Source organism: Myotis davidii, unplaced genomic scaffold (genome assembly GCF_000327345.1).
Source record: "Myotis davidii unplaced genomic scaffold, ASM32734v1 scaffold271, whole genome shotgun sequence".
NCBI classification, from domain to species: domain Eukaryota; kingdom Metazoa; phylum Chordata; class Mammalia; order Chiroptera; family Vespertilionidae; genus Myotis; species Myotis davidii.
The window spans coordinates 818060-831197 of NW_006284839.1; the positions used below are offsets into that span (position 1 = coordinate 818060).

At 38.1% G+C, this 13138-nt stretch overlaps 1 protein-coding gene across 2 annotated transcripts in view; it reads right to left on the minus strand.

Annotated features, from left to right (window-relative positions):
• Positions 1-2690: 2690 nt before the first annotated feature.
• CEP55 (centrosomal protein 55kDa) overlaps positions 2691-13138 on the minus strand; it is a 15382-nt gene continuing 4934 nt past the window's right edge. For both annotated transcript variants that reach the window (XM_015557992.1, XM_006755089.2), the window contains 6 exons: positions 12404-12475; positions 9120-9270; positions 7563-7876; positions 6301-6372; positions 5214-5339; positions 2691-3584 (listed from right to left, as the gene is read on the minus strand). In XM_015557992.1, coding sequence (XP_015413478.1) covers positions 3384-3584; positions 5214-5339; positions 6301-6372; positions 7563-7876; positions 9120-9270; positions 12404-12475 — 936 coding nt within the window. In that variant the 3' untranslated portion in view covers positions 2691-3383. The remainder of the gene's footprint in view (positions 3585-5213; positions 5340-6300; positions 6373-7562; positions 7877-9119; positions 9271-12403; positions 12476-13138) is intronic.

A 13138-nucleotide genomic window follows, 5' to 3' on the forward strand; every position in this document is an offset into this window, starting at 1 on the left:
GAAAAGTATAAAGTCTAACAGCTCTTTCTCTAGAGGCAGACACGCTCAAGTTCCAGTACTGGCTCTGCCACTGTCTTCGCTATGTGACCTGAGACAACTGAATTAGCTTTCTAAACCATAGCTTCCTTATCTCTATAATGGAACAGTTACATAAACTCCCATATAGTGTTTCTGTGTGGATATAATGACACGATACTTATATTTTGCTAGAATCATGGCACACTAGCCAAAGTGTAGGAGCTCTCACAACCACTGACTTTGGAGCCTGAGCCTCCCTCACTCTCCTGCAGATCAACTGTGTGACCTTGGGTAAGACACTCCCCTCTTTGGGATTCTGTTTCATCAGGAAAACAAGGTTAGACGAGCTCAATGGGTCTCAATCTTCAGTAAAACACCAGAATGCCCTGGAGAGCTTGTAAAGAATGCATATTACATGCTTCCTGTCCCCCAGACATTCTGGTTTAGGAAATCTGGGGGAGACCAAAGAACCAACATTTTCAACGCACTCTAGAGGTTGAGGTGGACTTCCTGAACCAAAAATGCTAGAGTGGATGACCTCCCAGTTCCAGTCCAACTTGGACACTCGCTCAGCTATTGGGTTCGGAGAGTAGAGAGGAGCAAGGACATGCTAGCAGCCAGCCAGTTCGGTTGGGGAGTGTATTCAAGAAAACTACTAGTAGGTGGCAGGTGGGAAGGACGGTTAGAAAGGGTCATAGTCACTCTGTGCCCCTCAGACAGGTGTATTTGATTGAGCTGGATTTGAGAAGAACTTAGACCTAAGAGAGCAGGTGGGACTGAGCCTGCCTCAGCTTCCTGCCTATCTCAGCGGAACTAGCCACTCTTTTTGCCCCAATCAGATGCTTTAAACAGAGGTTACAAACTGGAAATGTTTGGCTCACATAGTAGTAATTTTCCCCAATATTTAGAGAAGTTTGGAGACTTCACATTTAGAACTTCTAGATTTCTCTTGGAAAATCTGAAAGTTTAGTCACATTGGACTCATCGGCATGGAATGTCAGCTGGAGCTGAGCAGCTGCGCCCTCTTTGGGTGAAGGCGTGCATTTTCCAGTCTCCACAGTCCAGCTGGCTGGCTGGCTGGCTGTCAGGCTTTTGAGTTGGCGCCTATCCCTAACAGTTGCCCTGGGGCAACAGCAGAGAGCTTCCTATTGGGAGAGTATGAAATTGCCTGCACTTGAGGATGATGGACATGATTCCATACACGATGTTTTCACCTACGCGTAAGAACATTAAGAAACCAGAGTGGAACTCTGCTGTTTATCAGATTATTGTTGAGGCTCTGGACCTTCACGTTACATGGTTTCTTTATGAAGGCACACTAGGAGTCTCTGTGCCAGGATCATAGTAGGGGCGTTTCTCCTGAAGACCAGCTGTATTTTTAAGTCTTGTGAATGGTGTACAGGACTGTTTCTCTGTGCTAATAGCTACAAAGCTCAGCACCAAGGTCAGGGCTCACCCGTCAGAAGCACTCCATGGCCTGCCTTGGAGCTATTCTTATGAGTGGCCTCATTTCACTTCTTAGTCTTGTTTTCCTCTTGCTTTTTCGTACTTCTTTTTTATTTTATCTTAGTAGAAGAGTTTTATCTTTGAAGAGTCAGACTTTCAATCAATATTAGAATGAGGCAAGGTTTAAATAAACTGCTCTATCCTACATATAAATTCATTATAGCACTTCCTATAGTGTAGTATACTCTTTAGATTTTGGTCTCTTCTAGTAGATTGTGTTTTATTATCACTGTGTCACTAATACCTAGCCCACAGCCTTCTATACATAGTTGGCATTTAATAAATGTTTGGAGCTGAAACTTAAGATGTCAGAGGACCCCCATAGCAGGGGTCCATGGAACCAGGTGGAGGGATTTGAAAAGACAGAACTATTCAGATAAGAGGGATGGAGACCAGGTAGTGTGTTCTGTCATTTTTCTAACTCAGACTCCAGTTATGGTATTGCTTAAGTATATACTGCGTTTGGAGAATTCATAAAGGCTTCTGGCATGGTGCAAAGAAGATAGATGTTGAAGTTGACTTGGAGTTTGAGATCCAAGAATGTCTTTTTTTTTTTTTTAAATGATTGTGGGGATTTTGCTTAACTTTTCTGAGCTTAATGTAGGTTTTGGTTCCATTGTATCCTCACCTTACTTTACACTGTATGTTAATCTGTAATCTCTCTGGTACTCCTCTCAGGGTCGAAATCTTAGAATATTTATATACATACATGCTAGACATATAAAAACTTATTAAATAATTTTATTTTTTTCTCATTTATATTACTAACAGTGGCCCAGTGTTAAGCATATTGGAAAACCCAAATAAAAAATTTTTTGGTTTACATAAACAAGTATAAAAATATATATCCAGATAAGCAAATACATTGCCAGCTTTAAGAGTGCCAAAAATAAATAAAATACCTGCAAATTAAAATGTGAGGGCTAGATGGTTTTGTTAAAATTTGTTTTAACAATTTTAGCTGACCAACATGTGCTAATGAAATTCAACTTAGTTATAGCTGCCCTGCCACTATGGCTCAGTGGTTGAGCATTGACCCATGCACCAAGAGGTCACCAGTTCGATTCCCAGTCAGGGCGCATGCCCAGGTTGCGGGCTCGATCGCTGGTGGGGGCCATGCAGGAGGCAGTTAATTGATGTTTCTCTCCCATCAATGTTTCTCTCTATCTCCCTTCTCTTCTCTCTCTAAAAATCAATAAAACATAATTAAAAAACAAACAAAAAACCCATAAAGTTAGACCCAGTTAATATGACAGAAAATACTGTGTGTGTGTGTAGCTACTTAGAAGTATTCCTTAAGCAGAATCTGCTTTGTGCTTAGAACATAGGTAGGTTTACAGTTTCAACAGTAAACAGCAATAGGACCAAGAACATTCCCAACCTGTCTAATAACCATTCTATAATAGCAAGGGGAAAAAAGAGAATGTATCACCATCTTTTAACAATGGACTCAATTGTAGGTATATTTATACATATCAAGTGCTTAGATAAAAGTGCTAAATAAGACAGTAAGATACTTGGTTAATTATCTTCGATTTTTAAAAACCCACAAACACAAAATATTTGCTTGCCTGTGTATAGATTTAATTCACAAATAATTACCTGAACTATCTTTTCTTCATCAAGTATTTTAACAGTGCAAAATGTTAGCCATTTCGGCATACACTAAGGCCTAATATGAACCATCTCAGGTAGGTATCAGTGCCAAGGAAAATGCAAAGCAGCCCAAAAAATACAGTAAACCACTTTATGCCAGAGTCTCGAGGGTAGACAGGCAGATGAAATAAAGAATTCAAAATTTTCCTTCACTAACATAAGGTACAGTATTGAATCTCTTGATAAAAAATAAAGAACTCTTGCTACTGTGAACAGTATTCAACATGGACAAGCAGATCTCGATGTTCGGTGACTGGATACTGGATATTGCACTTGGGACATTCCACCAGGCTCTCGTTCAGTGCAGCTGTGGGACTTTTTGGTGAGGCAACTTTTACTCTGTTTTCGGTCTCTCCTTGGAAAGTGACTAATGGCTCTGTGAAGGCAAGTTCAGGAAGCTGCCTCTGAAAAATAAATGTCAAGTGAACACCATTTGTACATAAGTTGTAGCCGCTCCACAGATCCAACTGCTTCAGCCCTGCAGACAGATTGTCTTTGGACTCTCTGCTCATCAGTATTGTGGTGCTAACATATAAATTACCCAAATTACCCGGGTGGTTGTAAATTACCCAGATTGCCCAGGAAGTACTGGCGCTAGGTGTTTATATGGACAGTTTTTTAAAAAATGCTTAGAGCCGAATGTAAAGGTAGGCCTGTGTGTAAGGCTGACAAAATTTGCTAGTCTTATGTAAGAGGAGCGCTTCAGCAATAAAGAAGTACATGGAATTAGGAGCAGCACAGAATGCAGATCAAACAAGTTATACACAGAAATGACTAATTGTATAATACCTTTGAGACTTTCCTTTTCCATGTTTTCTGAGGAACTTAGGATAGTCAGTAAAGCTTAAAAATGAGAATTTTACAGCAGTTTATCATGACAGACAGTAGGAATACAAAGAAAGTACAGGAAAATAATGGATTCTTTTGTATACCCTCTGGTTTCCTATATTTTAAGAAAGTCATTAACAGAAATGAAGGATAAATTTCAAATATTATAAATGGTCAAAATAAGTAACATACTGAAGGATAGAACCAAAAATATATTTTCTTTTATTCGTAAAGAAGTTACAAATATTTTTTAAAAAAACATTTGCTTTTTTCTCTCTTGAAAAGTGAGGAATTCTATTTGTAACATTTCTCCATCTGAAATACTCAGCAGTACTACACACACATATAAAATATGTGCTATGGGACACACACATAAACACAGACACCAACAGGTCTGGTCTAAAACCCTATTAGTAAAATGAAAATAGGTAAGTAAAAAACCATTTCCTCTTAGAACCAATGTTATTTAAAAGGTTTTTCTTTTAAATGATTGTGTGTTCCCAAAACAGTATGGTGATTACCAGAGGGAAAAGGGGGCGGAGGGAGGTTGAAGAGGGAAAGGGGCATAAACAGTGATTGAAGGAGATTTACTTGGAGTGGTGAAGACACAATACAATATACAGATGATGCAATACAGAATTGTACACCTGAAACCTAAATCATTTTACTAACCAATGTTACCCCAATAAAGTCAATAAAAAAGTAAAAGATTAGGTGGTCAGGGTAACCCACAAAATGTGCTTAATTCAATATACTTAAAACAGTATTTTAACAGTAATAGTCCATTATCCCTGAAAACAGCATTTCTTTCTTTTTCTTTTCCCTTCCCTCCCCTTCCCTTCTCTTTTCTTTCTTTTTAAATAGAAAAACAAAATCCCCTCCTTTGCTCTTTTCCTTCTCCCAGGTCGGGTATTTTTAGTGCCTCCAGAGTGACAACCCAGGGTGAGTGGGGGATGGTCCTAGGCACCAGTAATGTAATGATTACCAAGAGGCACATAGTGTCCCTCTTTCTAGTGCTCTGCACTGATGCTCCAAGGTCACTTGCTTTAAATGAGGCAGGGGCTCTGCCTGCTGATTTGAGAAACAGCTGTTCTTTAAGCAGTAGCCTCCTAGTTTGGGAACTGGTTGGTATATACTAGTAAATGGAAAGATAGCAGAAAGAAAAAGAAGAAAATACATTTTAAGTTGAACCATTCCAGACTCACCAAGGATTCCAGTTGAATTATTTGACTTCTTGCTTTTCGAAGCTCTTTAAGAATTACATGCAATTGATGCTGCACATTTTGACGGTCAAGTTTTTCATTTTCGAAGTCTAAAGTACATACCTGAATCTGGAGAAATGCCCAAAACAAGATAGTTACAGCTGGTATAAACTGTATAGTTCTTGACTGGATACTTGCACTTTTTAATTAGCATAAGAAGCAAACATTTGTTATACTATCAGAGCAGGAATTCAACTGAGCACAGTGAGATGTGGAATCTAATCAACAAAATAATTTAATAAACAAAATAGAAACAGAAGCATGGATACATAGAACAGACTGACAGCTCTTAGAGGGGAGGGGGGTTAGGAGGCTGGATGAAAAAAGGTGAAGCGATTAAGGAGGAAAAAAATATATATGACATATAGACACAGACAACTGTGTAGTGATAGCCAGAAGGAAACAGAGGTGGGAGGAGGTGGAGGAGGGTGTGTGTGGGGGGATAAATGGAGATGGTAAAAGACTTGACTTTGGATGGTGAGTGCATGATGCAGTGTGCAAATGATGTTTCATTGAGTCGTATCCTTGAAATCTGTATGGTATGATTAACCGATGTCATTCCAATAAATTCAATAATAAAACAAAATTAATTTTTTTAAAAAAGAAGTTTATGGTGGAGGACTTGGTTGATCTAAGGAGCAGAGCCAATGCCTGAGGCATAGGTATCTCCCACCACCACATTTTTTATGTGGAAGGGGGAGAAGGGAGAGATGGCTGCTCCAGGTTTGGAATGTATTAAAAACCTTTGGTCTACATTCTGAGAATAAATGGTGTCTCTTTGAGTTCTGCTTGAAGTCATAAGGTAGCCCCATTCGGGAGATTCCATTAGGCCACAGTAGAAACTACAGAAGCCATTTGGAGAAGAATAAAATTTGCCAAGGTGAACATCTACCTGTCAAGAAAATTGCCAGCCTCACTTCAGAGCCTGACAACAGGCTTTCAAATGGTCCTTCACAAAATAGTGTAAAGATGAGAAAACTTCCATTTTCTAATGGGTTAAAATGAATTTAGAAACAACCCCAGCGAGTACCTGTTGTTCCAACAGAGCTACCCTCGTTTGTTCCTCTTGGTGCTTTAGCAGAGACGTGTAAAGAAACTGGATCTGCAGGGTGTAAAGACAGACAGTGTTGCCACAGCCAACCTTTTTGTGGCTTGGCCTGGATGCATGGCCTGGATCCCTCACTAGTCTCACAGCTCTAACCAGAACACACCTGCTCAGCTGAGTGAGTCACTCCAGCTGGCTGTTTGATGGCTATTCATGCCAGCAGCTGAGCAGTGTGACCCTGAGGCACAGAACTCTGCAGTGGCCACACCCACTTTCCAGGAAGTTCTGACATCCTATCTACTAATATTTCTGAATAGGATAATAGCGGTCAGTACCTCATCTCCTTGGCCACATAGTTGGAGCAAAATTCTCAATCATTTATGTGTAATCTTTCACAAATAACACTGCTTGGTAGGCAGAAGTAAGCATGGTGAAGACTAAGATGGCAAATGTTACAAATGATCCACTCCCCGTCAGCTTTTGGAGGATTTTTAAAGTTACTATTCTAATAGTAGAAATCACTAGCAAAACTCTTTTACATTCTCTCAATTGACCCTCACAAAAGCCCTATGATACAAGAAGTATTAATCTGACATGTGGTTAACCTGCAAGTCAGAGATGCTAGATGATTTGCCTAAGGCCACACACATCCTAGAGACCAGGTATAAACTCCAAATACTGTTCTTTCCATTATTCTGTGCTTTGCTAAGCAACATTTCGCTTAATGAGTTTCTGTCAAAGTAGCATTCAATTCTAATCCAAACTCAGCACCTTCAACATCCTGGCATAAAGCTAGAGAATGAGAACACGGAACGTGCATGTGAATTAACCTGAGCACGGTATCATGGTCAAGGCCTAGGGATCAGCCTGATTCCCCTCTTGACATCTTCTGGCTTCTCACCATACTCGCCGCCTCCTTTCTCAGAGCCTTTGAAGTGTACGAGTTCCTCTGGCTGCAGAGAACTCCCATAGCCACTCACCATGCTGGTTCCTTCTTGACATCAGGTCTTTGTCCAAATACTATCTCCTCTGTGAGGCCTCCACTGGCCCCCAATTTCTCTTTGGCATATTCCCCTGTTTTCTTTCATTTGTTTATGGTCTATTTCAATTATAAATATGAATACCCACAAAGGGAACAGGAACTTTTGTTCCTTCCTGGTTCCCTAGTGGCTAAAATAGTCCCTGCACTTAGTAAGTACGAGAAACTTGAATTATGAATCATGGACAACCTTATTGGTTAGGCTCACCTGAGATAAGAGCTCTTCAGATCGCTTCTTCTCTTCTTCAAGTTTTCTCCTCATAATATCATTCTCTTCCTCGAGCCTTTGTATTTTTTCTGTTTTATGCCTATCATCTTCCAGATGTTGTATATCTGCCTTTCTTTGTGAACACAACAGTTTATTTAAGTCATGAACTTCTTTTTGGGTTTCTTCATATTTTCTTTGAAATTCATGAAGTTCTAAATTCAACTGAGTTATGGTTTGTCGTTCAGCCTCAAGATCTTTTTTTGCTTTTGCCAAGAGATGGTAGTCATGCTTTTGCTTTTCTTCTTGAAGATAACCTATGACAAACAAAGCAGGGCATAACTCACTTTATAAAATATGTAATATTCCTGAAAATATAAAGATAAACCCGTTCCTATAAACAAGATCACATTATTTCCTTACCTTACAAGATGAGGAGTCAAGAGATAGGGCTGATATTTGATAGGACAAAAATAGAAGTTCAGGTATGTTATTTGAAATGACAACACTAATAACTAGAAGAACTAAAAAATAGTAATATAACTATTCTATGGAGAGGAAAAGTCACTAATGTCTAAAGAAGATAAATCAACAAATAGAGATATAAGCTAATTATTTATAGGTGAGATAATCACCCAAATTAAAAATCAGAAATGTTAACAGTAGCTGCCCTGATAGGGGGAAACAGAGACAGGATGAGATGGGAAAGGTGGAGCAGTACCCTCCTGAACTATTACATTATTTTAGCAAACCATTATTACTTTGATAACACACACACACACACACACACACACACACACACACCCCTACCTATATTACCAAAGAAAAAAATTAGACTTAGCCAATAACTAAAATCCTACTTTCATGTGTAGTAATTTTGTCCCCTTAGGGATAAACAGCTTTAAATTATCTCAAGACATTCCTTTTATATTCTCTTTTTAGCATTAGCTTCATTTTAAAAAATTTCAAATATGGAGCTCCAAGATTACGAGCCTTGGCTGTGCTTTGCATGGGGTTTCTCTTCTGTCCCTAGCTTGTCACCTGTAAAATGAGTAATGACCTTTCTGCACCACCTCTTAGGGTTCTTGTGAAACTCAACTGAAAGCAATGTTAGGGAAATTGTAAAGCACATGGCAAAAAGCATCATTCATAAGAAACTTCATCTCAATTCTATGGTGAGACTCAAATGATTGTAGTATCACCTGCCAAAATGTATTTTCTCCTGGGATTGATATGGTAATTGGTGACAAGGCCGGCTTTGGGAGGAATGAGGTTGGAGAAGGGCTTTAAAGGAGAGGAGGACATGCATAGTGGAGAAAATACAGTGTGCCTTAGAGCTGCCAGGTTTCCCCTTTGCCCTGTGTCTTATGCCCTTTTATCAGAAAACAATGGAAAATAGGACAGAATGGCCAAAATGGTATTTCTTCAGAACACCATTTTAATAAGACTTGCTCTTTATTTTACTTTCTAACATGTATCCATAAAAATCTAAATTTGAGGAATCTCTCCTTTGAGAAAATGCTGGCAGGCCTATTCCAAAAGAACATATTATACCAGTACCTTCTGATTCAGTCCTTTTTATCTGCTGTGGGAGTGAATGAGCAGCTGTTTCCGATTTCTGTTCCAACTCATAGATCTTTGCTAAAAGTCCTTTTACGTAGACCTCTCGCTGCTGATCATACACAAGCCATTGCTGATTTTTCTCTAGAGCCTCAATGTGAAAAGATACAAAAATCAGTGATAAGCATAGTAATAATAAAATTAAAAAGCAAAATCTTAAAATGGAAAGGGAACCCAAGTGATGTAGTCTTTTCCAGCACATAAAAATTCTTATGACTCACAGAGTAATTCCCTCCTTAGTTCCAAATGTATAAAAATAATTGCAAAACTGTCTCTGGCCAACGGAAGATTTGAGATCTGGCTTCCTGGCATGACGGTTTTGCTCACATAAATTCATACAAAAATTCTCTACAAGTTCGGATGTTTCTTATATCCACAAACCCTTTGTAATAAAGCTGTCATAACTATTTCTATAATCTCACAAGTTCTTAATCTGTGCCCCTTGTGTCACAGTTCATCCCAGACCTGTTGTAATTTGTTGTTATCAGTGGTTGAAGTAGCAGCCAGGATGAATAACTTCCTATCCTTCAGGGCTGCCAGAGGAGATGGCACAGAGTTCTTGAAAAAAAAGTCGCATAGTATAACCTCACTGAAGTAAAACACACATTAGAATATGTTTTCCAAAGTGCTCAGATCTTTTTGAGTCACCCTACCTTTGTCACAGGTGAACTGTAAAAGGAGGGGCTCCCTTCCTCCACAAGCTGGCATCTCACTCTAGAGGGGTGAGATGGGTTAAGTCCTGACACACACACTGGAAGTTTTTGATTATATATCAGGGCATCTTTCAGGTAAGAATTTCTATTCTTTAAAGATACAGGCAGTTAAGCTGCATATCCAAAAAAGTCTGGATATATTTACTGGGGGGACTGAAAGAGAGCGCAAAATGGGATAAGATATTAACAATGATAGAATTGGTAAAGGGTTAATGGGTGTTTTATGTACCATTTTCATACCTGTCACTTGGCTGTGAATTTGAATTTTTCCCAATAAAAAAATTAAAAATAATTATTTATCTTCTCTAAAGTCTATATTTTAAAATGAGATTTTAAAAAAATGAAGAGCAAAACAAAATTTTTTAAAAAAAGAGAAAGAACTGCCTATGGAAACTGCCTTTTAGCTCTTTGGTTTGATTTAGTGTGAAGGTTGCTGACATCATCAGACAGTGTTCACATCATGAACTTCATGGAATTATTTCAAAATGTTGGCTAGACCTCTGTGGTAGCTGAGGTTTGATACAATTAGACCTTAAGAAAGGTAAACATAGTTTTTTAGTGCTTCTTTTAGCATAAGAAACGCTCATCTTAAAGTAGGTAGGCAAACTTCCACAGAAGTTTTGGAGGAGCTTTGAGGAGGGGTACAGGACTAGAACTGCTGAGCTCTCTCAAAAGCTGAATAATGTCGAGTGTGTGTTGACTGTGAGGAGTGAGATTTCTCTATTCCTGCTCCTGCTCCTGCTCCCTAAATCCTCCAACTACAATTTCCTCCTGCTCTGTAAGATCTGCAGATTCCAAAGTGACAACCAGAGCTAAACTCCTCTTGCTTATCAAAGGTAAATGAATAGTTCTCAAAAGGATGGCCCTCAAACCACCAGCAGGAGCAGCAACTGGAGCTAGTTGGAAATCCAGAATCTCAGGCTCTACCCCAGACCAAGATAATGAGAATCTGCATTTCATGGCAGTCCCCCAGATTCATATGCACATTGGAGTCTGAGAAGCATTGCTCAGTCTAGATCACTATCTGAAGGTGAGGTGGGTTAAATTTTACTCCATTTGTCTAAAAGCCTTTTTAAGTAAACAGAGCAGAGAAGTACAATGTAATCCTTAAATAATCTGGGGAGATAGAACAAAACAAAAAGATTGAATATAAGCATGTAACATTTTAAAGTTCATTTCATAAAAAGAATCATCTAAAAATAACTTTTGGCAGGGGAGGGTGGACGGGAGGAAAGAGATCAACCAATAAACTTGTATGCATATATGCGTAACCCATGGACACAGACAATAGGGTGGCGAAGGCCTGGGGTGGGGGCGTGCTGGGACAGGTCAATGGGGGAAAACAGGCGCATATTATATAAATAAATAAATATTAAATATTTATTTAATAATAAATTTTTATTATTTATTTATTTAACAATAAATATTAAAAATAATAACTTTTGTTCACATTTAAAGCAGATAGTGCTGAGAAGCCTAAAAAAGTAGCATATATTTTTTATGAGTTTAAGAAAATAGCATATATTTTCAAGTATTTTGCTAAAGGAGACACTAGTAAAATGCACACAAGATTCCACTCAGTCATTCTTTCAACTGTTCTAGATGCTGGGGATAATATGAGACAAAAAAACCCTTATTTTGATAGTTAAACACTATGTTTCTTCTTTATTTTAGTTACCTCTATGTAAATTACCTTGATAAGGGTACTTATAGTACCCCACTATACAGACGCTCAACAGATTTAAATTATTCTTTTGAAAATTAAACAGACTACAAGGTATACTTGCTAGATGAAATAAAACAGGAATCTTAAAAGCATACTTATATCAGGGTAGACATACCAGTAATATTTCTAGAATCAAAATGCCTACCTAGTGGCCTAATAATTAAACCAAGAATTTCATACTTTGTATATCTAATCTTAAACCTTGAAAAAAAAATACACTGTGACTAGTAGTAGTCCTCAATTTGTTTAATTTCCAATGAAACCTACCAATCCATTTAAGACATAAGCTTAAAATAATATGACTTCACCATATATTGAAAATAACCTTGTATCAAATTCTAAAGAAAAGAAGTACTGAGTATACAAAGAATGTATTTTCCTTTTCAAACTATGAAAGCTAATCCTGGTTCTAATGGAAGAATTTCAAACCAGAGTACATCTTGCATGGATAAAAAAAAAGAAGAAAACTTTAAATTACATTATAATAACAAAATAGCTGGGCAAATTAGATTTAGGTAGAGAAGGGGTATTTGCTGCTGAGGTACTTGGTAGTGATGGGTAATTTCTAGGACTGTCTAGCCAAACAAGACCATGATTAGAGGAACTGGGCCTGTTGAATACCTGAAAAGAGACTTAAAGGTAGTAACCTAGAGAGATGGAGAACCACTCAGTTCTCCACCTCAACAGATTTTTCATGGCATCAATGCTGTCAAATTCCATGAAATTTAAGAATAAATGAGTTAGCCCCTTTTAGCCACAACTTAACAAAAGGAAAAGGAACTTACATCTTTCAGCTGTATTTCCATTTCATGAATATTATTCATTGGTGAGGTACAGCAGTGAATTTTAGTCTCAGTCTGTAAATAAACCAGTATTAGTTAACATCATAAATGTAGTAATAGAAGCTTCCTCATTATACTTCACAGGGGCATCCCCAAATCCAGACCTTATACATGCTCGTGAACCTCATGCAGGGGGAAGGATACTTCAGACCTTCTGCCAATATCCTAAGCGCATTGGAAACCTTGAGATTTCATATCTACTTTACTTCCGAGGACCTCTGGACCCCAGGATCACCGGAATAGCCCTTAGTGCATATGAGTAGCCCAGTGGTTTTCACCAAAAGGAGACAAAATAAAACTGGACTATTTAAATGAAATCTGGAAAATAGTAAATTGTCAAACAAAAAATGATGATTTCTAGAATTACGTTTATATTAGAAACAATTATTATTAATTCACATAGATTATATAGAACTTAAAATATAACTTGTCTTTTTTTCCTTCATTTTCTCATAAAGGAAAAAAAGAGGGGAAAGAGGTTGTTAGGTCCCCAGACTAGCCAACATAAAAAGCTGTATTCCAGTCTTCACTTGTGGAATGCTGGCAAGGAAGCTTGAAAATTTTTTTTTCTCCAAAGGTGCTCTAGACACTGACCCTAATATAATATGCAGCCCTTTCTCACTCTCAATTTGGTTCTTTAGGTGGAAACTATGACAGGGATATGTCACCAGACCTCTT